General features: G+C 36.4%; 1 protein-coding gene across 8 annotated transcripts in view; it reads right to left on the bottom strand.

Moving 5' to 3' along the window:
• Positions 1-439: 439 nt before the first annotated feature.
• The window catches only part of KIAA0825 (KIAA0825 ortholog), a 252,279-nt gene continuing 229,424 nt past the window's right edge, over positions 440-23,294 (bottom strand). For all 8 annotated transcript variants that reach the window (XM_065663713.1, XM_065663710.1, XM_065663714.1 and 5 more), the window contains one exon: positions 440-1,993. In XM_065663713.1, coding sequence (XP_065519785.1) covers positions 1,870-1,993 — 124 coding nt within the window. In that variant the 3' untranslated portion in view covers positions 440-1,869. The remainder of the gene's footprint in view (positions 1,994-23,294) is intronic.

Here is a 23,294-nt window from a genome sequence, read left to right as displayed (position 1 = left end):
TCTGTCCAGCCTGGCCTTGAACACCAAAGAGTCCCTCCCCAGCATCCTTATAAGCCCCCTTCAGATACTGGAAGGCTGCTATGAGGTCTCCACGCAGCCTTCTCTTCTCCAGGCTGAACAGCCACAACTTTCTCAGCCTAAAAACTTCACTTCATGTGACAAAAAAATACAAAAAATTAATTATGTACAGTAGATTTTGATAAAGTAGGAAAGAATATTTTGAACTCCAACTTCTACATGCACTAACACATTATTGGTATGCTTTGGAGTATGTTTGCCTCATTTGTCAGAATACTGTACCTGCCATCATAGGTAATCCCTGTAGCCATGTTTTAAGCCTTAAGACCAAAAATAATCTTCAACATGAAATACAAAGCAAAGAAAAATCGTTTTTACATTTAATTGCATCTTTATAATCTGAAATGACTATATCAGCATCAGAGGAAAAAGTCTGGTTTATTCATTAAGTAATATTTTTAGCATTTCTGAAGCACCAGTGCCTCACAGTCCTTTTGTTGATGCAGTGCTGTAACAAGATCTTTGGAGATTTGTGAGAAGCAGTGGTCCATATTTTCATTTTAAGTGGTCTTATATTTTATACACATGATTAAAAAAAAAAAGCAATTAAGAGGAAGAAAAACTGTGTTTCAGTTGAGAACCTGCAGCAGCTTTAGCATTATGATTTCCTATGATGCTGCTGAAGTCTTTACCAAAAAAGGCTGCCTTCCTCCTATTCAGGTGGTCTGAGTTATGTCCATGATAGCACCTGTGAGAAGATGTGATGAGAACAGGAAGAGCTGCAGCTAAGATTGCAGCCTTAGCAAGATCTTGTCAGGGTCCTTCATCAGGCAGAGGAAACAGTTCCCTTGGACTTTCAGTCCAAGAACCAAATAAAAAATAGATGGATTATTTCTCCAGAGCTAAGGAAATATTAACTTATATATTTCTGTATAAAAAATAATGTCATAATAGCCCCCTAACTCAGCTACTTTTACTCTCAAGGAAGAACTTTTACTGGAAAGAAAAACATTTAATATTTGGAAAATCTGAATATTAGACAGGCCTCACTATGAAAATGAAATTTTACTATATCAGAAATAAATATTTCATTCTTTATCATTTTCTCTTCTCAGTTCACTGTATAAGTAATCCTTTGAGCAGTGCCTGTGACTCCTTTTATAATATAATATGCACAGTTAAGCATATTATGAAAATATGCTTCTCAAAACTTTAAAAGCTGCTAACAAGTTTCTCTATAATATGGCTTTTAAGCCATAACATACACTGGATGTTAAGTTAGGGTGCGTAAGTACAATAAAAGTGATATGTTTTGGCATGAGAGTAATGGCCAAGCATACTCATCCCAGAGTAATTCACAAAGGACTGCAGATCCATGTCCTGTATTTGTCCTTTTTCATATATTTTGGATGATTAAATGGCAGGACACAAGCACCAAGGGAGAGAAAATGTCCCTGAGTAATATTAACTGGGGCAGTCTGACTACAAAACGGTCGATAGAAGCATAGCATGAGTGTTTGCCCAGTACATTTCCAAAGTTGCATTATTTTCAGAGCGAGTATGAACTTCTAAAACAGTTCTTGGTTTGTCATTCAGGTTTATGCCTCCTCAGGATTGAGATACACACCCTTCTAGCTTTGTGACATTGACATTTTCATATATTGTTGCTCACCTGATGCAAGTGTGAACAATTGCTGCCTGGATGGGGTAACTAGACAATAACAGGGGAACATTCTTTAGTTTAAGACTCCTACTCAACATATATTCCTGAGTTTTCTAGTCCTGTCAGTTATAACTAAGCCATTAAGTTAAACCATGGTGAATTCAGAAAAAGGGGCTACCCGAAACCTGTCAAGGTAATTGTTCTTCTTTTTCCTCTGATGTAGGAGTGCTTTGTGTCAAATAAACATTTTTTAAGTGTTCCACCATAACTTTCTCCTCATCTTCAAGATCTGCACCTTCTTTCATCTCCCACCTAAAAGAAAGAGAACTTATTAATTTTTTTAATGTGTTTTAAACCAGTCTTTAGAACAAGCAAGTCAATACAAAACTGAATCATAGAATATATAACTCCCCAAATTCTTTCCCCACACAACTGGCATGGGCAATTGAAACAAATTGTCAAAACCACCAAAAAATCTCACATTTATTTTGATAGTACTTTATTTTTCTTATCACACATGTTGGTAGATGTGGAAGCGCTATAAAAATGGCAGAGAAGAATTGGAAGAACTAGCAAGCATTTTGGAAGCTTAGCAGGTGCTCTCAACACTCCATAGGTTTGTAGTGAAAACTCAAACACCACATGATGATCAGCCCAAATATTTAATGTGAATGGTCATCATTTTCTCTCAGTGACAATACTATATTACAAAACACCACAAAACTGACTGGCTTATTATTTTGTCAATCATCAGGTATACCTATCATACCAAGAAATAAATATCAGATTCTTCCCTTTCTCCATGTGAATACTGAGTTCTAGTTTAGGATAAAGTCCTAATACCATTAAATCTGAAAAACTGAAAAAATAAAACAATATGGAGCCAATTTTGTTTTTCTTTAGTAGCTGATTAAATATAAAACCTTAAAAGTCACACAGGATTCTCTTGCAGAAAATCAGGATAACAATTGCATAAATAATGCTGATACATAGTTAGCTAAACTTTTTATCACTGTAATTATGCCTATGTAATGCGACATTCTCTTACAAATTTTGTGGATTTTAAAGAGTTTGCTATCCCTTTAACATATCTCTTTCTGTTCTAAGTAGATAGTAAAGTGTACGTTCCCAGTTCAGACCAGCTGAAGACAAAAGGTAATGCATGAATGCTGAATACAGAAATAATATTTTCAAGTATTAAATACAGTGGATATAAATGAGCATAGGGTGATCCTGTAAAGTAGGAGAGGTGTAGAGGAGCATCAGAACAAAGACTGCTTTTATGAAACTAATGTCAGGAGCAATACTTTAGTCCTGTCCCCACATTTCTTAGGTCCTCATTCAGACTGCAGAAACCAGAAGCCATATACAAGTTTAGATTGGTGAATAAATCAGATGTAATACAGGATGGTGAGAGTTCATCATATTTGCAAACGAGGACAATCAATATTTGCAATAAAGCATGGTGTGTACTTTTTGTAACTGTATTTAAAAGCTTACTAAAACCAGAAAAAGAACAAGTGCTCTGTATTACAATCTGATCATTAAAACTTAGTCAGGAAAAATATATTCAATGAACACGTATGAATTAGCATATATCCATCATACTTTTACCTTAAAAACTGAATCTGACAACCCGCATTATCGCCTGAATTGAAGAAGTATCAGAACAAGCAAAGCATACTATGAATAAAATTATAAACACTATGTCTATGATCAGAGTTTTGCATCAATTTGCAGCAATTCCACTCATGTACAACCACTATCATACTTAACCTGATCTGATTATTAACATTAGGTAAAATTAATTCTTATTATAAACATCTGCTTCATTCTCTGTTTTTTGACATGTTTATAACATCTGGCTACATGAGCCCTCAGCATGGTTACTTCTGCAAGCATCCCAGGGTGAATGCTGTCAAACAGGGTGACCAGTTTCCCTTTTTCCTTTTGCTAATAGACCAAGGAGCCTCTCCAAAGCCAGGAAGAAATTGTACAAGCCTTAATTTGAATTTATGGTCCTCAGAGTCATTCCAAACCACCACTTCACCAATTGAGTTGATTCATTTTAATTAATTTGATTTGTTGCATATTTTTGAGTAGAGGAGCTTTTTGCTTAGAAAGATGACAAGTGAAAATGCTAAATGAAATACATTCAAAACAGTTATTGCTGGAGGTTTAACACAGAAATCTAGCATACTTGGCTAAAGGAAGCTTAATAACTCAGCAGATTCCTTTTAAAGATAGCGCCTTCATACTTGTCAGCACATTTCATTGAAACTTAAAAGTTAGCATTGGTAAAAATCTTCAATGTCATCCAGTTTGGACATTCTTTAGTGTTCACTTTATATCAAGTTATTACTAATACATTGCATTATAATTTTAGCAAAAACTAGTCTATTTTTAAAGCATTTAAGCAGGTCCAATGAGGATAAGAATGTCTTGTATGCATTCACTTAACAATATCCATGAATTTAAGATCAACGAAACGAGCTTGACAAACACCTAGTCCCTCATCTACTGTAGAAATTTTCCCACTCATAGGCCTAAAGTCTGAGGACAATATTGGTTTCTAAAAGACTACTAGACAGTAAACAAGAAGGCTACAGAATATCTTTGCTCTCCTAAATGGGATAGGAAATCAGGTGTTTGAGTTCAAATGGAAAAAGAATCAATATTTGCTATTCAAAAATTTGTCCAAAATCGAACATATTTTTACTAGCATATCTAAAATATGGCACAGTTGTTTTGGCAATAGTAATAGGTACAAATCCAACTGAACGGTTCAAGAAATGTGAATGAAATTGTCATCCTGAATTGTTCAAAATGTGAGCTTCATCAGTTGAACAGCCAACATGTACACTTCTGTTCTTTCAAATTATTAGTAGTATAGCTCTTAGAGAAAATTTCCAAATACATAGGTGGCATGTATTTTTAGTCTGTCTGTGTCTTGGAAGATTAAATAAAATCATCATTTCAAAAAGGTACTGGAGTTATTTGAACCAATCCATCACGTCGCTGTCTACATTTTTCTTAGAGTTCATATAAGGCCAACTTTCCGTATATTCTTCAGAATTACGAAGAAAACATATGTTTATAATAAAATCATCTTTGTAATTTGTAGGGTAGCATTGCAAGTATTCAGGCCAATACTAACTACTTGTATACTTACAGAATTAAATGTTCAAAAAGAATTTGAAATTTAATTAACAGTGGTTAATTAAATATGAAACCTGAAGAGTCACACAGTACTCCCTTGCAGAAAATCAGGATAATAAATGCAGAAATAATGCTGATACATAGTCAGATAAACTCTGTATCACTCTAATTATGCCTATATAATATGTTCACCTGAATTGCTGAAAACCGTTTCTCTGTATGCTGTTCCTTTCTGTGTCTCAGGAGGCTGATCAAGGGTAAAAAAAACCCCATTAGCAGTAAACTTTTTTTTTTTTTTTCAGACAGAGCAAAACAGGTCAGCACAGATAAATACAGGAATCACAAGTTTTCTGCTGGTCAGTCTAGACCTTAGATCATGAGGTCAAAGAAGATAACTAGCACTTGGAGGGCCTCTGGTTCTAATAAATAAGATGCAAGAGGGGAGTCTTGTCTTGCACATCCACAAGATGACAAAGTGCAAGGGGAGAAATATACAGTGCCCTAAGAAGATCCAGTAATTCCAACTGTCTCCATGTGCTATCCTTGCTTATAATTAGCACCAACATATCCATTTATATAAATGGGTATACAGGACTATGTTTTGTGATACTCTTGTCTCTCCACTATACTGAATTATAAAAGGTATAGAAACAGCAAACGTGTTTGCAAAGATGCAGAGAAAAATCTTCTGTGCATCTGCTAAAAAGCATTTTAGCAGGGCTGGCTTTAATACAGGGTAATACATTTGCTGCTTTGATTTTCTGTTGCAGAATTGCATATATTTTGTAAATTATAGATATATTCCTATGAAGGCACTTTTAAAAAACCATAATAGGCAGTATATATTACATTTAGCTGCTTGTTGCAGATCAAAAGGAAGCAGATGCATTTCATAGCAAAGTTGAAGTATATTAAATCAGAAATAAAATACATACAGTAGTATGTGTATAGGGATTACCCAAAGTGACACAGATTTTACCTGTAGCAGATTGCCACATTTTAAGAAGTCCCATTAAGAAGTTTACTTTAATAGCTACTCTTTGATTAGTTACTAAGGTTGTTTATTACAGTTCATCAGTTATAACAAGGATGTAAAAGTTAAAGGAAAAAAATGATGGAAAAAATTACAAGCAATAATAAATGTGAACAAAATTGAAATAAAATCTAAGAGTACTTTTTAACTCAGTATTCTTTTCACTTTTAGAAATCTAGTTATTAATATATTTGAGAGATTAACTATACCCTTTTCTAAAGCTTGTACAAAACAATGTCTAAAAGTGAACAGTTTATAGAAGGGGTCACCCTAATATAATTTCATAGGGGTATTTTATGTATTGCTAGTACTGCTTGTGTAGTCTTTTGATATCTGTTGTATTCCTTAAGGTCCTGAAAAATGTCACTTAATGCATAACTTTATAGAAGGAAGGAAAAAAAGAAATCCATGCCATCTTTGTTATTTCCTATGAAATAGCTAATATCTCAGGTCCTCTTGCAGGGAAGTGTTGGCAAATGATGAAACTATAACTGTATAGCTGTATATTAGATAGCTGAAAATATGCATTTCCATACTGAATAATAGCTGTACTTAACAGTTGCTATGCATCAAACACCAGCAATGTATTTGATACTGTGCTAAGATGTCATAATTCACATCTAATCTAAATCAAAGTGCCATTCAAACATCCTAACATGGGTAAATATTCAGAATTCGAGCACCACAAGCTCTTAAGCTTATCTAGTTTTAATGTGGTGAATTACCACTGAAAAACTTCACTGTTTTCAAGAGAAATTTTAATAAAAGCAGTGAGCCTGAATAGAGAAAGTCCCTTTTTGCCAAATGTTGTATAAGAAGGCAAACATGGGAAAGGAACACAAAAAAGGTGCTTAAACTTATGTTGCATTCCCTTTTATCTTTATGTGACTTTAGAGTCATTTCATGTAATTTACATGAAATATTTTCCGCATACCTTCAATTTCTCCAATAAACTGTTTTGCTGTCATTTTCAAACTTCTGTCTAAATGCATTAATTTATAAATAACACTGTAAACTGAAAGAGGCAAAAGAAAGCAAGAGTTTGTGCATAATAAACTAATTGATGCAATTTTCTGAAATTGAGATGAAATTCAACCCATTGTTTAGTAGGTGCAGATTTTCTGCAGGGGACTTAACCCTAATGTGCGCTGCCAGCTGTGGCATGTTCTCTTACATTCTGTGCTTGCAGCTGTGGAGCCCTCCCAGTTCAGCTGGTCCTGGGGTCCCTTTCTGTTTAAAGAGTATTTTTCATGGGCAGGTATTTCTTGCAGCATTTTAAACTTGAGTAGACTTGAAATGATTGTATTTTCTCCAAAAGACGTCTTCATACTTGCCCTTATGCTTGCTCCTTGAAGAATATAATTTTAATAAACATTATTAGTGGCTTTATGAAGATGAGACTGACCATTTCTTTACCAGCTATTGACAGAGAGAGGAAAAGTGACAAAGCAGGTATGAAGCAGACAGGTGTTTTGTTTTTGCCTTCTGCGAACTCCACCCTACTCGTAGGCCATCATCTCATGTCCCGTTCTCATACAGGACCTTTATTGCATTCAAACATCTTTGGCTGAAGCAATCATTATGCCTTTGTGCTGGAGTATACTGCTATATTTATACATGAGACGGAAAGTGATAGAGTTTGGTATTTTTGTACAGTTCTCAAGATTTCTTATGATAAATCAATATGTTTGAATTTCCATGCATTTTTTAATTTTAAATAAAAAATAAACTTACACATTTAAATGTTGTGGAACACTGCTAGTAAAGTCAGTAGTGTTCTTTTACACTGAGCTGGAACTGGTAGAGAAATAATGCAGTTAAATAAAATATAATATCTTGCTACCAGCTCATGGAGCATTTTAATGAATTACCCTTTGCTTCCTGAAGTTCATGAGAGACACAGCTGTGGATTAAGCTATTGCAAACAGTGACATAATTGTTCTATCAATGTCCAGTGTGTTATAATTCACCACAAGACAAGAAATCTCAGCATCTCCTATCTCATTTGACATTTTAAGGTGATAGAAGAATATAAATTTCTGTAAGTTTCACTTAATATTTCAGTTATAAATACAATTTTTTTTTTTTTTTTATCATGAGAAATCATAGATCAGGAAATGCATTTACATCAATGTTAGACGGCAAACTAAATCCAATGTTTGTCCATAGTCTCAAGTCCTGAAAAATCTTTCAGTTTCTATGTGGGGCAATAATTTACTTTTTTTCTAATTGTAATTTTAAAGTAAAAGGTAAGTCTTTGGTAGTTTAATCAGATTGCATCTGATTAAAAGTATTTAGTTAGGATTGTAACTAGCAGTTTAACTCCTTAAATACTAACCATTCAAAAAATGTCTGCTTTGTTTCAGTCATTTGTGTAATAAGTTTATCTGATTTTTTAATCTCTCTTTAATCCATCTACTAAACACATACTCCCTTGAAAAACAGTAAAAAAAGATGGGGCCATGTACCCATCAAATACTCAACTACTGCACTATTGAAGAAGGAGCAAACACTACATGTAAATGTTCTGGTAGTGATATCCACCCTGAAATCACCCAACTGGGACAACATCTCTATGTCTACCTAACACAAAATGGTTCACTTGTTTTTATTCATCCAAAATAATCAATCCTCCCCTGTATTGGTAAGTTGTATTGCTTTCAGGACAGTCTATGTGAAAATCAGTGTTCATCATATTCAGAAATAAATAAAACCTGAAAATGTCAGTACAATTTTGCCAAATTCCTCTCTTACGTATACACAAACATCAGGAGAAATGCCCTCCCAGAGTTTTACCAATGAATAAAATAACATTTATTTACTAGAGGATATACAGGAAGACCAATGAGAATTATCATTTATGTTTTTAATTATCTATATGTCATTAGAATGGGAATGAAGAAAAAAAAATAAAGCAAGACAGAGCTCTGAGGGATGAACAGAGTTATGCTCCTAATTCCAAACAGCAAGCCAAAAGAAGAAACAGTATTTCGATCTACTGAAGATATCAGTACATGGGAAACAGTAGAAAGTATGTCATGAGAAGAGAATGAAGCTCTGAATCACAGGTTAACCTGTCCCAGCTCTGAAGTTAAGACATTATAAGGATATTTAAGAAGTTTTGAACTGAAATAGAAACTGCAGAAGTGTTGGAATGAAATGATGAAAGACACTTTTCCAGGGCAAGAACACAGCTACAAAGGATGCTATGGAGGGCAGAGGAAGGCAACACAGAAACATTTTTAGAAACTTTCCAGCTGCAGTAAGGAAGGAGAGGCAGTATTTACCCAGCATCCCTGTTACTGGGGACTATCACACATCCCATATTTGAAAATCTAACTTTTTTTGTTCACAATTCTAACACAATAGAAAATTGGAAAGGTCTACAACCACAACATTTCGGTTCTTTTTTAAAAAAAATCAGTAAGTTAAATTTCCATTTTTCAGTGCATTCTTACAAGTCTTTATTAACTGCAGAGCTTTGAATAATGGACATTTGAGAGAATTCAGCTCACACTGACCTAGGTTTGCTGAAGCTGTCACTATATCTTATTCTGCAGATACTCCATTTTGTTAGGTTTCTGTGGCAGCAGGATGTCTCTTGCATTTTATTTTCCAGTTTCTGAGATTTCTTTTTTTAAACACAGCCTGTGTACTGCTTCTCTAGGTCCAACATAATTTACCTCACAATAATGTACAATATAAAACATATTCTAATAATATATTGCAGTATAACTTATAATACAATGCATAATCTATAGCTTATAATGCATAATACATAATGCATACAATACCAACATTAATATTAATACTAATAATGTAATAATGTTGTAATAATGTCAAGGCCAAGTTGGAAGGGGCTTAGAGCAACCTGGTCTAGTGGAAGATGTTCCTGCCCATGACAGAGATTTGGAACTAAATGAGCTTTATGGTCCCTTCCTAAGCAAACCCTTCTATAATTCTAGCATTCTAGGAACCTGTGATTGTCGATGTCATAGTGTGTCACAAAACAGAAAGATGCTTTTAATAAAGGTTTGTTAAGTGTGTCCAGCTTGGGTGAGAAAAAATAAATATGTGTATACATATATGCACATATGATGCATCTAATTAATTAATGAAAATAAGAGACACTGATAAAGAAAAGGCCATCATATTTGAAAAATCACGGCAGTCAGGTGAAGTTCCCGATGGCTGGAAAAAGGGAAATATAACCCCCATTTTCAAGAAGGGGAAAATGGAAGACCCAGGGAATTACAGACCAGTCAGTCTCACCTCTGTGCCTGGCAAAATCTTGGAGCACATTCTCCTGGAAGACATGCTAAGGCACATGAAAAACAACAAGGTGCTTGGTGACAGTCAGCATGGCTTCACTAAGGGGAAATCCTGCCTGACCAATGTGGTGGCCTTCTATGATGGGGCTACAGAATTGATGGAAAAGGGTAAAGCAGTTGGTGTCATCTACCTGGACTTGTGCAAAGTGTTTGACACTGTCCCACACGACATCCTTCTCTCTAAATTGGAGAGATATCAATTTGATGGATGGACCACTCGGTGGATAAAGAACTGGCTGGACGGCCGCACACAAAGAGTTGTGATCAATGGCTCAATGGCTGGCTTGAGACCAGTAACGAGTGGTGTCCCTCAGGGATCAGTATTGGGACCGGTCTTGTTCAACATCTTCATCGCTGACATGGACAGTGGGATTGAGCGCGCCCTCAGCAAGTTTGCCGACGAAACCAAGCTGTGTGGTTCGGTTGATATGCTGGAGGGAAGGGATGCCATCCAGAGGGACCTCGGCACGCTTGTGAGGTGGGCTGATGCCAACCTTATGAAGTTCAACCACAACAAGTGCAAGGTCCTACACCTGGGTCGAAGCAATCCCAGGCACAGCTACAGGTTGGGCAGAGAAGAGATTCAGAGCGGCCCTGCAGAGAAGGACCTGGGGGTGCTGGTCATTGAGAAAATGAACATGAGCCGGCAGTGTGCGCTCGCAGCCCAGAAAGCCAACCGTATCCTGGGCTGCATCAAAAGGAGCGAGACCAGCAGGTTGAAGGAGGTGATCCTGCCCCTCTACTCTGCTCTCGTGAGACCACACCTGGAGTATTGTGTGCAGTTCTGGTGTCCTCAACATAAAAAGGACATGGAACTGCTGGAACAAGTCCAGAGGAGGGCCACGAGGATGGTCAGGGGACTGGAGCACCTCCTCTATGAAGACAGGCTGAGGAAGTTGTGGCTGTTCAGCCTGGAGAAGAGAAGGCTGCGTGGAGACCTCATAGCAGCCTTCCAGTATCCGAAGGGGGCTTATAAGGATGCTGGGGAGGGACTCTTCATCAGGGACTGTAGTGATAAGACAAGGGGTAACGGGTTAAAACTTAAACAGGGGAAGTTTAGATTGGATATAAAGAGGAAATTCTTTCCTGTTAGGGTGGTGAGGCACTGGAATCGGTTGCCCAGGGAGGTTGTGAGTGCTCCATCCCTGGCAGTGTTCAAGGCCAGGTTGGATGAAGCCTTGTGTGGGATGGTGTGAGGTGTTGGAACTAGATGATCTTAAGGTCCTTTCCAACCCTAACTATTCTTTGATTCTATTCTATTCTATGATTCTATGATCATTAGAGAATGAGACACATGGATACCAAAGATTCACAGTCAGGGAATGTACTAAACAATTAACAGAAGGGTAATATATACACTTCTGAGAGTGACAAGCTGTCAGAAAATGAACACAACTAAAGTGAAATGAAACCAGATGTTTCAGGCACCTAGATATTTACTCCCAAGAGCACTTGAGATTTTAATTTGCATAAATCCTAAAGTAAGAAAGGAGTACAAAGCAGAGAAATCATGAATTTCTAACAGTTTTCTTCCACACTGATCTGATCCACTAAGGCTACTCTTGGACTAAGGCATATGAATTCCCATATGGCTTCTTGTGTCCCACACCTTGTCCTCCTGCCTTTACATCACTTCAGTGTAAGTCTTTGAGAAGGGACTTATTGCATCTCAGTGGATTTTGGGGTGAATTACATGCTGGAATCCATAAAGAATAAAAGGCCTATAGAAATACACATTTATTAGCAGGATCCCATAACTATAATGCTTTAATGGGTTGAAGCAAATGCTGGCACATTCCCTGAGCTAACAGTTGTAGGGGAGATGCCTGCCACTCCCTCTTTTGCAATTTAATAAATGCAGCTTTTTATCCTAATTGGTGAAAAATTTTGGCTGAAAGATTTTGAGTAACAGGACAGATTTTAAGTTACTTTTTCACTGCCAAGTAACTTTAATTAAGGTGAACCTTATAAATTTAAATTCAGTGTGCAAACATTCTATATCAATGTTTTATAAATAAATGATATATGGTTTTATTGAAAATAGCATTTCAATATGGATTTTTTTTCATTTCAGAAATTTATTTAACTGATATTTTCAGATAACCAAGTATGTGTAAAGGATTTTGTGTTTAAAACAAAGCATTTTGATTTTTGCTGTTGCTTTTAAAATAATTAAAAAAACCCCAAACCTAAGCAAATAACAATAATAACAATAATACACAGACCTTCAGTTTGCTGGACTTGTGCCTTACTCAGATTTGGAGCAAAACACATTCTCTGTTAGTGTAATTGCTTATAATCTTAAGCAAAGTTTATTCACAAAGGATGATTTCTTATGATGACATTACAGAAATAATTGTGCTCCGATCACAAGTGCTTGTTGCCTACAGATTCTATCCTGTCCCCATTAATTTGTTTCTTCTTTAGACCATGCCAAAAGCCTTTACTGCATGTATGAAGTTGTTTATCTGAATATCTGAATTAGGAACACCATATGCTTGATTGTGCAAACACATATATATGCATAAAGCGTACCTATATATACCTATATATATACAAACATATTACATATACTCATGGAATTAACAGAGTAATGAATGAAGGCATTCAAAATGGCAGTTCTTATGGAAGAATGGGATCAATAACACTATGTCTACACTAAGTACTTGGAGGTGAACATACAAAGCATTCACATTTTCAGTCATTTTAAATAAGTTGGTAGTCATTACATAAAATTAATTATTTTAAACATTAATGTATTTTTTAAAGAAAATTAAGAGGCTCAAATTCACAAAAGTTAGTATCTTATAATTACAGTGCTGGCAACATTTCTATTCAGTAAATATAAGTTTTACCTGCATACGTTTACACTGTAGAGTTTAGGAACCAAAACTGCAGCTACTAAAACAATCCTGCTCTTCAGATCATGCACTGATTGTTCCCTTTCTTCACCCCTCCATTTTTTATTTCTATTTAAAAAGGCTTTCCATAATGAATGTTGAAAGCCCAATGTAAATACTTTAAAGGATTAAGCTTTCAAATGTGGTTACTGTGGCATATGTGTGTTCTGTAAATACAATCATAAGATATATATGCAGAGAAATTATATTTGATAATTTGACAGCTTTGTGGCTTAGGAATATAAAAAATTCATATTTTGTCAACAAGAAACTTCCTCCATTTGTTAAGATGGGGCTATTATGATAGCATAGAAAGATGAATAAATTGAAAACACAGATTACTGTGGGACTAGTATAATCCCTTACTTTTCTTAATGCATCGAATTTTAAAAAATATTTATTTTCTTTCTTTTAGAAGAGTCCCTCTCAGTTCATAACTTGCAGAAAAAAATGTGCAGTCTAAGCAGAACATTTAGGGGAACCAGGAAGCTGTTTTTTATTGGTACCAAAAGGTTTTGGACAAGTGATAGGCTGCTGAAAAAGCCTATGTCCTTTCAGTGTTCATACCAAAGAAAAACCCATCCCTGCCTGGCCTGTGGCCAGAATTTCTCCATGTCCCAGGAAGACCAGGCATGCCCCATCCTGGGATATCATAGGTGTCAAAGGCTGTGTTCATCTCAAGCAGGGCCACCTGGAGCAAGTTGCTCAGGGCTGTGTCCCATTGGAGTATCTCCAAGGACAGACACTATTACTTCCTTGGACAAGCTGGTCCAGAGCCAGACCACCCATGGAGTAAAAAATAAGCTTTTTTCTTCTGTTTAGACAGAATTTCCTGCATTCTTGTGCCCATTGCCTCTGGTCCTGGCACTGGACACAACTGAGAAGAAACCATCATCTTCACTCCTTTCATCAGGTGTCCATACCCACGGTTAAGGTCCCACTGAGCCATCTCTTCTTCAGGTTAAGCAGTCCCAGGTCTTGAAGCCTCCCCTCATTTCATTGTATTTCCCCATACCATGTGGAGCTACCCCAGATGGCACAAAAACACCATGTCTCCTTCACACCTATAGGAACCCAAGAAGGCAGCCTCACCAAAGGAGGCATTACCCCAACTGTGCTGTCCCTTATGGCATAGTTGTCTCTTCTTGTGCAGTTGCAGCTGCATCTTGCCACGACTACTACACATTTGTGTAACTAAACATGGCATTGTTGTGCATTTCTATGTGGCATGACAGAGTGTTATAGATAAACATCAGCGACAGCACTCCATGTGAGCTGCTCCCTGCTCTCTTGCATGGTACTGGCTCAAGTGAAGAAGCCCATAGCTGCCCTGATGAGGGCAGGCTTTAAGTTGCTTAGATAACTTTAATGTTGGCATTTTACACATTCTAAACCTTCAGCTTGCAATTTGAATTATCTTTGAAGGTAGTACATTTATACACTATCTTAAAAGTAGAGAGTGCCTTATTGAAAATGCTGACAACAGTCCAATGCAGAATATCACAAGATGGTATACAAGCAGAACCACAATACAGGGAATATAATCCCAATACCATATGTAAATAAAATCACATAGTATTTTCATCCTAAGGCAGTATTAAAAGGACTGCCTACATACATTTCAATATAATCCAGCTGCCACTGGAATGCACCTATTTCACTCCTGGCTGGTATATTTTCTGGCATGACCATATGGTTTTCAGTAAGGCTACCCGGGGAGGTGTAGTCAGCCAGGGAAGGGTCCCAGGCTTGGTGGTGTGGGAAGTGGGTTTTCTGGGTGTCCTGGTCTCCTGCCCAGCTCAGAGCTTTGTGGGAGGAAAATTCCCTTGTTTAGACAACAGTGGTCACAGGTCTTCTGCCATGTGTCAAATGCTCCTACTAGTGAATAAAAGCCCCCTTAACTTCCCAAGGCTTTGGATAAGCCCCTAGGAACAACATCCAACAACTTCACTCGAGTCACTTGTACACTGAGAAAATGAAGCACATTGCCTTTACATGACTTTGTCCATGCAAATTATCCCTGTGTAGAAAAATCAAAGTGATTATAACTTTCGTAATAGCTAAAATACTGAGGTAAACCGGCCAAAACCAGGCACCTGTACTTCACATCAGTACTTTATTTCTCTTTCTGACACTTGCAGGGTGAACTGAACAGCATGTGAGTAGTGCCTGTACGTCTTTTCCTATAGAAAATGGATGATAGCATAACAAAATCTACAATCATGTTTTTCAGTTCTGAAGAGCATTCTTGAGAGGCCAGTGTATGGCATCTGTGCACTATATGGCCTGACCATTAATGGCTAATACTGAGTCAGAATGAACTCTTTAATGGTAGAGACTGGGAAAGATATACCCAAAATAAAACAAAATATGAGATGAAAAAAGAATTTAACAAGCCCAGAAGCCTATCAGCTGCTTCTTATTTCATTTTCAAAACTTAGTAACTGGTTGTACAGCCTTGTCTTACTCTCCCTGACGATTACCAGGGCCAGACTGAAAATGAACCAACCCATTGATGCATCCCAAAGAAGAATCAGAAAAACTGTAGGTAAAAATCTACATAGCCTAACAAATCAATTTTAGACTAGCACATAGCTGAATAAGCAAATACAGAGGAGGACATGAAGATACATAAAGATACATAAAGAGGATCTCTGTCCACAGCGTGTTTCACTGTTTGTCATTTAGTTCTTTCACTCCTGTATTGCAGCCGTTTACAGAAAGGTTAATGCAAAGTAAGTAAACAAATAGTTCATATTTGGAGCTGAAAAACTAGTAATTTTCCCCATTTCATTCCATGCAAGGTAATATTGCTTATATCAGTGTTAACTAATACAACCAGAAATAAGAAAGCCACAAAGCCTAAGAAAAGAAAGGTAAGTGAAAAGACTGAAATTATTGGTAATCAGTCATGCAGCCGACGTCTTGCAAACAAGGTAAAGGCAAGAGCTAGAAGAAATTCCCCAATAGCTCTCCTGAATAAATTGAGAAGAGCCTTCCTTTCTCTGCTAAGCTCAGGTCCACTCCTTACACTGTTGTTAACTAGAAAAAGATGTATAAACAAAGCCAGTGTTCTTTGGCTTTGACCCATTACAAAGATTGGTGGACTCTACAGAATGGCACACTGAGCTCTGGTACGTAAACTGATCTTGAGAAAAGCATCTATAAAAAGTTAATTTTGTAAATCTGCGTATTAAATACATTTTAAGATCACGTTGATTAATGAATTTAGTCAACATGCATACACATAGAAATCTTTTAACTTTAAATAGTGCTTACTATATTTCAAGATACATATTTAGAATAGCTGTTAAATAGAGAATTGATTAAACAGAAATACTACATGATGAAATGTCTTAATATAACTTATATTTACTGTGGCTTTTTTCCACTCCTCCATACAGTGAAAGTTAAATACTACTGTACAAATATTGTTTTACAGATTCATCCAGTAGAATAATTTAAGTATGGGCTTTTCTAATGCAAGCAGTGATTCAGGAATTTTCCTCTACTTAATATGAATACTGAAGGAGTTGGCCTATTACATTATTCTTAATTAATCTGTTAGTGTTGCAATAGCCAAAAATATATGTTACAAAAAGAAAAAAAGAAACATGAATATAATATGCTAAAAAATTCTCTGAGCATACTATATCTAATATCAATTTTGCATGTCTTCCAGTGAGGATTTAGTTAATTGACAAACAGGTTATTTAGAATAACATTTGGCAAATTACTTGCCAAACTTTCTACTGGGATTGTTTTGTAACGTACATAAGCTAAGGATGGCATTATCCAACAGATGATGCAAAAAGGCTTGCAGCTTGTTGTGCAAGGTAAGTATGATATCAGGACTGGAAGTCACAAATAAGGGAGGAGATGGATGAAGAAAAAGACATGGCAGAAAGAAACAGTAACATCATGCAAACACTTGGTTGAGACATGTAGACTAAATTGAACTGCACAGGTTTGTTATTGCTATCATCTAAATGATATTTGTTCCCACTGATTTTTGGAACTGGGAACTCGCTTGGGATTACGTGCATATATCTGCAACTAGGAACCTCATGAAAACATATGGTCGCAACTTTTACTGACTCAGAACAGACCATTTGGTGAACATTTTTTAAGTTCATTATGTTCATTATTTGCACAAGGAAAACATATTTCAAAGCTACAAATCAAACAAATACCTTCAGTTTGGCAGTTTGGCCTTTGCCAGCCAGGAGCAAGTCTCACATCCCTACTCCGCTGCTTTGGACAGGGACATAGGGAGAAAAAGGGAAGATGTGCAGCACCCAACTGGGCTGCAGTACAGTGATTCAGCAAGGATTTTATTAATTCCTTAACACAGGAGAAAGGAAGTGTCACTGTGGGACAGTCTGTATCTTTCTAATTCAAACGACTTACAGGAGACATGTGAGAGTGACAGAGGGTCTCCCCTGTACCAGTGAAATCCGCACCTGCCAGACGCCTGGCTTTGTGTCTCTGCAAGATGAACTTTGAAAGGTTTGGATTTCACCTTGATGCAGGATGGGAACATTTCCTAAATCTCAGAAATCTTCTCATGATAGAAATATAATTTTTTCTCCTTTATCCATGAAGGGTACTGAAATCAAGATGATAAAATCTGTTTATCATCCAGACACTACATACAAAGATTGGGAAGATGCCAAAAAAAGCAGATACGGGTGGAACCTACAGTATCTGGCAAAATGGCTATCACTTACTGCCATTTTCAGCATTTGAAATAGGAACCCATAGCCTATTAACTTCTCTGCAGCTGCCTAGATGTTGCGGAGAACAGGATGCTAAGCAACAGCATTTGATCAAACCTGATTAGGACAGATCTGAGGTTGCAAGGACTTAAAAAATGTAATAATTCATTGCCATATTCAAGCTCCTAGTAATCTACTTTTTATTTTTACAAGTCAGAAATCAGCACAAAGTTCAATGCTTTCAGAAGGATAACTCCTGCATAAAGATCTGCCAAGAAAATAAAGAAATTATGGATATTACAATAAATGAGACCATGAAGTCAAACTTAGTGCAATATTACTCTCTTTTTTGAAATTCTAATTCTCTATTTATGCTCAAGGAAAATAGCAGTCCTACTACATATTTGTGGAATATCATGTGAGCTTTATTCTAGGATAATATATGTTTATACATATATATATATATAATGTTGAAAATGCATTGAATTGGTTTTAATTATTCAGTATCATTAATAGGAATGACAGATTTAGAAATTACAAAGAAATTAAGGATAATAAAGCCTACAATGTCTGCTTCATCTGGCACCTGCAATCTGTTTTGTCCTAACTAGCAATTTCTCTGCTTCTGAAATATCTGAAGTAGCCATAGATATGGCTGAAACCATGAAAGATAAAAGTGAGCACTGTGTACAAGTATGCTTTTTCTGTCTACGTACGTTTATAGGGACTAAGTCACTTCAGATGAAGAGATGAAGTGCTTCTAATGGCTACATTAAGATTTTTATGAGAATAAGAACCTTTGCAAGGTCAAGCACAAAAAGACTACAGGCCTGGCTCGTTTTTATGTGATGCTCATACAAATTGTACTTAAATAGACACCACACCTATTTCTTCTACCTTACACATTCACCACCAATCTTTCAACATCCCTATATATGCTTCTCAGATGTATGCACACTAGCACATCAGTGTTTAAAACCCAACTGCAGTTCTGCAGAAAACAAACATATTCTTCGGCTGAAAAGACTATGACCTTTATCTTATAAAAGTTTAATACTCCATCCCTGGCAGGGTTCAAGGCCAGGTTGGACAGAGCCTTGGGTGGCATGGTTTATTGTGAGGTGTCCCTGCCCATGGCAGGGGGGTTGGAACTAGATGATCTTAAGGTCCCTTTCCAACCCCAACTATTCTATGATTCTATAACAGAGTATTTGTGTGGGATTTAATTCTCTGCCATGAAATTTCTTTTCACTGTAAAGCTGCACACCTTAAAATCCACATAGAAAATTTATTGCAAGACCAGGAGATATAGGTATCACAGAAGAGGTTAAAACTAGACAAGTATCTGTAGAAAAAAATATCATGGAATCTGTGTAAAATGCCTTTAACTAGCTTCATAAAATTGATGTAATGTCAAAATAGAGCAGGCAAGGTTTACGTATATGGAATGGTATAGGTTTTGCCAACCACAAATAAGCTCCTCTCCCCCTCAGATTCACAACATTTGCTGTAAATTCTGTGACTTGGACTGGCAGCTGCGAGAAGCCAAAATGGGAGGGACAACATCAGTGACGCTTTAAAGTGGGAAAAGGGAAAAGGCAGAAACATGAAAACAAACACTCTTAAGGAGTTACCTTCTTTTTGGCAAAGCTGCTAGATTTGCAAGCAGAGCTTTTTTGAAATATTTATAAACTAGGAATATTTACACCTGCAAAGAAACAATGTGCAGCTACTTGCATGGTATAGCACCACTGGTGAAGGGTAAGGGGATTTCATTATGGAATGTATTCAATAGACATACCTCCCAAGGCTGACTGTTATTGAGGTAAGTAAGGACCTAAATAAGTTAAATATTTTAAAAGATGGACAGTGCATTAAAGGTCAGCATACTATCTGAAGATAAAGGGTTAATAAATAAAAGAATCACAAAGAGGTGAATCTTAGAGATTTAGAAGATTATTTATCTTGGATGAATACATTAAATAGACAGAAAGATAAGTAAATGGAAATTATGCAATTTCAAGGATGAAAATATTTATAAGACTGAAAGCATTTTATAACTTTATGGAAGCAGCTGAAATCACACACACTCACACACACACACACACACACAAAATAGAAGGCATGGAGATAAAAAGAACAAGACCTATGCTCACAGAAAGTGGAAAAAAGTAAAAAGAGTAAAGGAGTTCCCAGAAAAGTATAAGAAGGTGTTAATGCTATTTAAAAACTTGTTTCCACCAAAAAAAAAACCCCATGTTGTTAAAACATATGAAAGAAAATAAAGGAATAAAACAACAGAATCTATATTCTATTCTTATATATTATTTTAATCTTAAATATATACATGGAAGCTTCATATCAATGACATAAATAAACATAGATTTATTTGTTTAAGCCACAAAAAAGGTTATGTGATGGTAATGTAGTGTTCTCAATATCCAAAATTGGTATTGCAGATCATAAAGCTGTTGAGAAAGCAAAAATCAGTGTTTGCTAGACAAACACATCACCTACAGAAAGGTCATATACTACAATTCGATTTAAACTTGTAACAATTTTCACAAGAAGAATATAATTTTAAGTATTTTACTTTAAGTCCAAGAGAGCCAAAATGAAATGAGCTTATGAGAAAATTGTATTAAAAAATGTAAGTGTGCTTCAACATAAAAAAAAATTATAATTTGTACTAACATATCCAAAACTGTATTTGGGACAATTAAATTACACAGTCCATGGCAAAACAGAATTAGCAGCTGCTGGAAAGTTGTGTATAAATCTGAGAACCAGGCCACTTGACTGTGTGAGAAATTAGATTTAAAATAAAAACTTTAAATACTTCCAAGAAAAGTCCAATAGACCCACATTATAACAAAAATTATCAGATCTTAAGCCTTCCCACATGACAGCACACAGGTAGAAAGATGACAGTACATGGATGATATTATCAGGTATCTAATTGCAAAGCATGAGTGCAAGTGAAGTTCCTCCTCACACTTAAACGATTGACAATGAATGAACAGCCATTTAACAGAAGAGGATACATCCTCATATTCTCTCTCAAAAGGAGGAGGAAGATTTCTGAACCTAGCATTGCTGATAAAAGACAGAGTTTATATTAACTGATGGCTAATGCTGCAAGGTGGAAACCCACACACAGATCTATATAGGGCTAGGAGCTATAAGCTTAATTTGATGGATCTGTGTGAATATGTCAAGCAAGTATCATGACATGTTTACCCTTCTTTTATAATCTTCCCTGGGTAAGACGCTAAAGTTTTGCACTCATCAAGCATGGGTACCTCATGGCCAGCTGTCTACAAGCCGAACATGACAGTAAGACATGATCACAGTGACTTCTTTCTATTTTAAACTAGAGAATAAAATCTTTACTAGGGTAGATTTAGAGTAGGTTTAGATTAGACTTTAGGAAAAGATTCTTCCCTGTGAGGGTGGTGAGGCCCTGGAACAGGCTGCCCAGAGAAGCTGTGGCTGCTCCATCCCTGGCAGTGCTCAAGGCCAGGTTGGATGGGGCTTGGAGCAACCTGGTCTAGTGGAAGATGTCCTGCCTGCGGCAGGGGGTTGGAACTGGGTGAGCTTTAAGGTTCCTTCCGACCCAAACCAGTCTGTGATTCTGTGATTTTAAATCAGGGAATGGGAACTGTTGATGTGCATTATGTCTTAGTCGAGTATTTTTCCTCTGAAGTACTCATTCAGTTAGTAAGTACAATGACCTGTGGTCTTTGGGGAAATGTGACCCTCCCAGAGCACTCCAGCAGAAGAGATCTGGCTGATCTGCAGACAGGTTTTACAGTCCTGAGAAGCAGTATGTAAGATTCTTGTTTGCTGCTTTCTTTAGGCTGGTTGTGCTAAAATTAGCTTATCTAGTCTGTATTAAAGACTTGACCTACTATGAGCTCAGTTTTCATTAATAAAAATACATATTCAAAGATCCACACACAAAAAGCAATGCAACAACAATTTATTAGATACGTAGGAGCTGATGTGACACTGTAAGAGTGACAGAGCACTGGAACAGGTTGCCCAGGGGGGTTGTGGAGTCTCCTACACTGGAGATATTCAAGGCCCGCCTGGACAAGTTCCTGTGTGATGTACTGTAGGTTACCCTGCTCTTGCAGGGGGGTTGGACTAGATGATCTTTTGAGGTCCCTTCCAACCCTTGGGATTCTGTGATTCTGTGATGTGTACTGTTTCTGAACAATGAATTGTAAGGCTCAGTATGTGACAGTTAGTGGCCTTCATGTAAGTTGTGTGATAAAGCACAGGATGCATTAAAAAGTCCATTCCCCCCCCCCTTTTAACTGGTAGTTCTATAACCTCCTTATTTTCCTAAATTTGCTGAGCCTCTCTCTTTATGTAGTAGTAGCGAAGCAGATTGCTGATAGCATAATAGCTAATGCAATGTGTCTTCTGCAGAAATTTTGCAGATAATTTCCTCAAACACAAAAGAGACAACACCTATATGATGGAGCTAGCTTGTAATTTACTTCTGGATAACAAATTATCAATTTAGACACTTCTCTAACAAAACCAAAATAATTTTCCTCTCCTAGATTGATTTTTAACTGTGCTATTACAATATTATCCAATACTACCAGTATCATGCGTATTTAATTTTATTTCAGAGATTAAACATTTTGTGGAAGGAAGAGGAGGATAAACTGACACAAAATGAAACAATTCTTCATGTTAAAAATAACCGGCATGAAAACACAGTTGCGAGGAAGGTAAATTATAAAGTATGCATTTATCCAATCATTTTAAATACCATAATTACACTGACTGCTCATCAAAAGACTTTTAAGACTCATTAAAATTATAAAACATTTCTAATTAAATCCATATTTAAATGAAGTTTCTATAACGGATCTACATGGTACTTTAAATCAGACAAAAAAGTTCTGGTGAAAAATCCAATTAATTGAAGTTTTTGTAAGAATTACAGCTTAATGATAGGGGTACAGCAGCTGCATTTTAGTTAAAATTGAAAATTACTGTGTTCTATCCATCTTTAGCCTGAACTTATCCATAAAATAATAATTCTTCACAAAATTTCACATTGCAAATATTATTCTAGTATACAGGTTTTTTGGTTTTGGTTTTTTTGGGGTTTTTGGTTTTTTTTGTTTGTTTTGTTTGTTTTTTTTTAATGGTAGCTTTTCAATTTAAAATTTGATGCAAGTGGCTGTTAAGTTTAATATGACCTTGTTTCTGATTTAATTGATGCTTTAGGAGGGGAGAAGGACTTTATTCTTAGTCAAAACCAGCCTGAAGCACAAGCATTCAGTCACATTTGCTCTTAGTCATTATATTTTACCAGTTTCAGATATGGGTGCCTGTTTGCCAGCCATAGGACTGGGGAAGTGGGCTTTTGTTCAGTGCATTGGGATGTTCCATTAATACTCATGTAGGGACTGCCCTGAAGTACTCTTCATTCAGACTGCAAATAGT

The sequence above is a fragment of the Lathamus discolor genome, chromosome Z, assembly GCF_037157495.1.
Source record: "Lathamus discolor isolate bLatDis1 chromosome Z, bLatDis1.hap1, whole genome shotgun sequence".
Lineage (NCBI taxonomy): Eukaryota > Metazoa > Chordata > Aves > Psittaciformes > Psittacidae > Lathamus > Lathamus discolor.
Note: the sequence above shows the minus strand (reverse complement) of the source record. Positions and strands in the feature narration are given on the sequence as shown.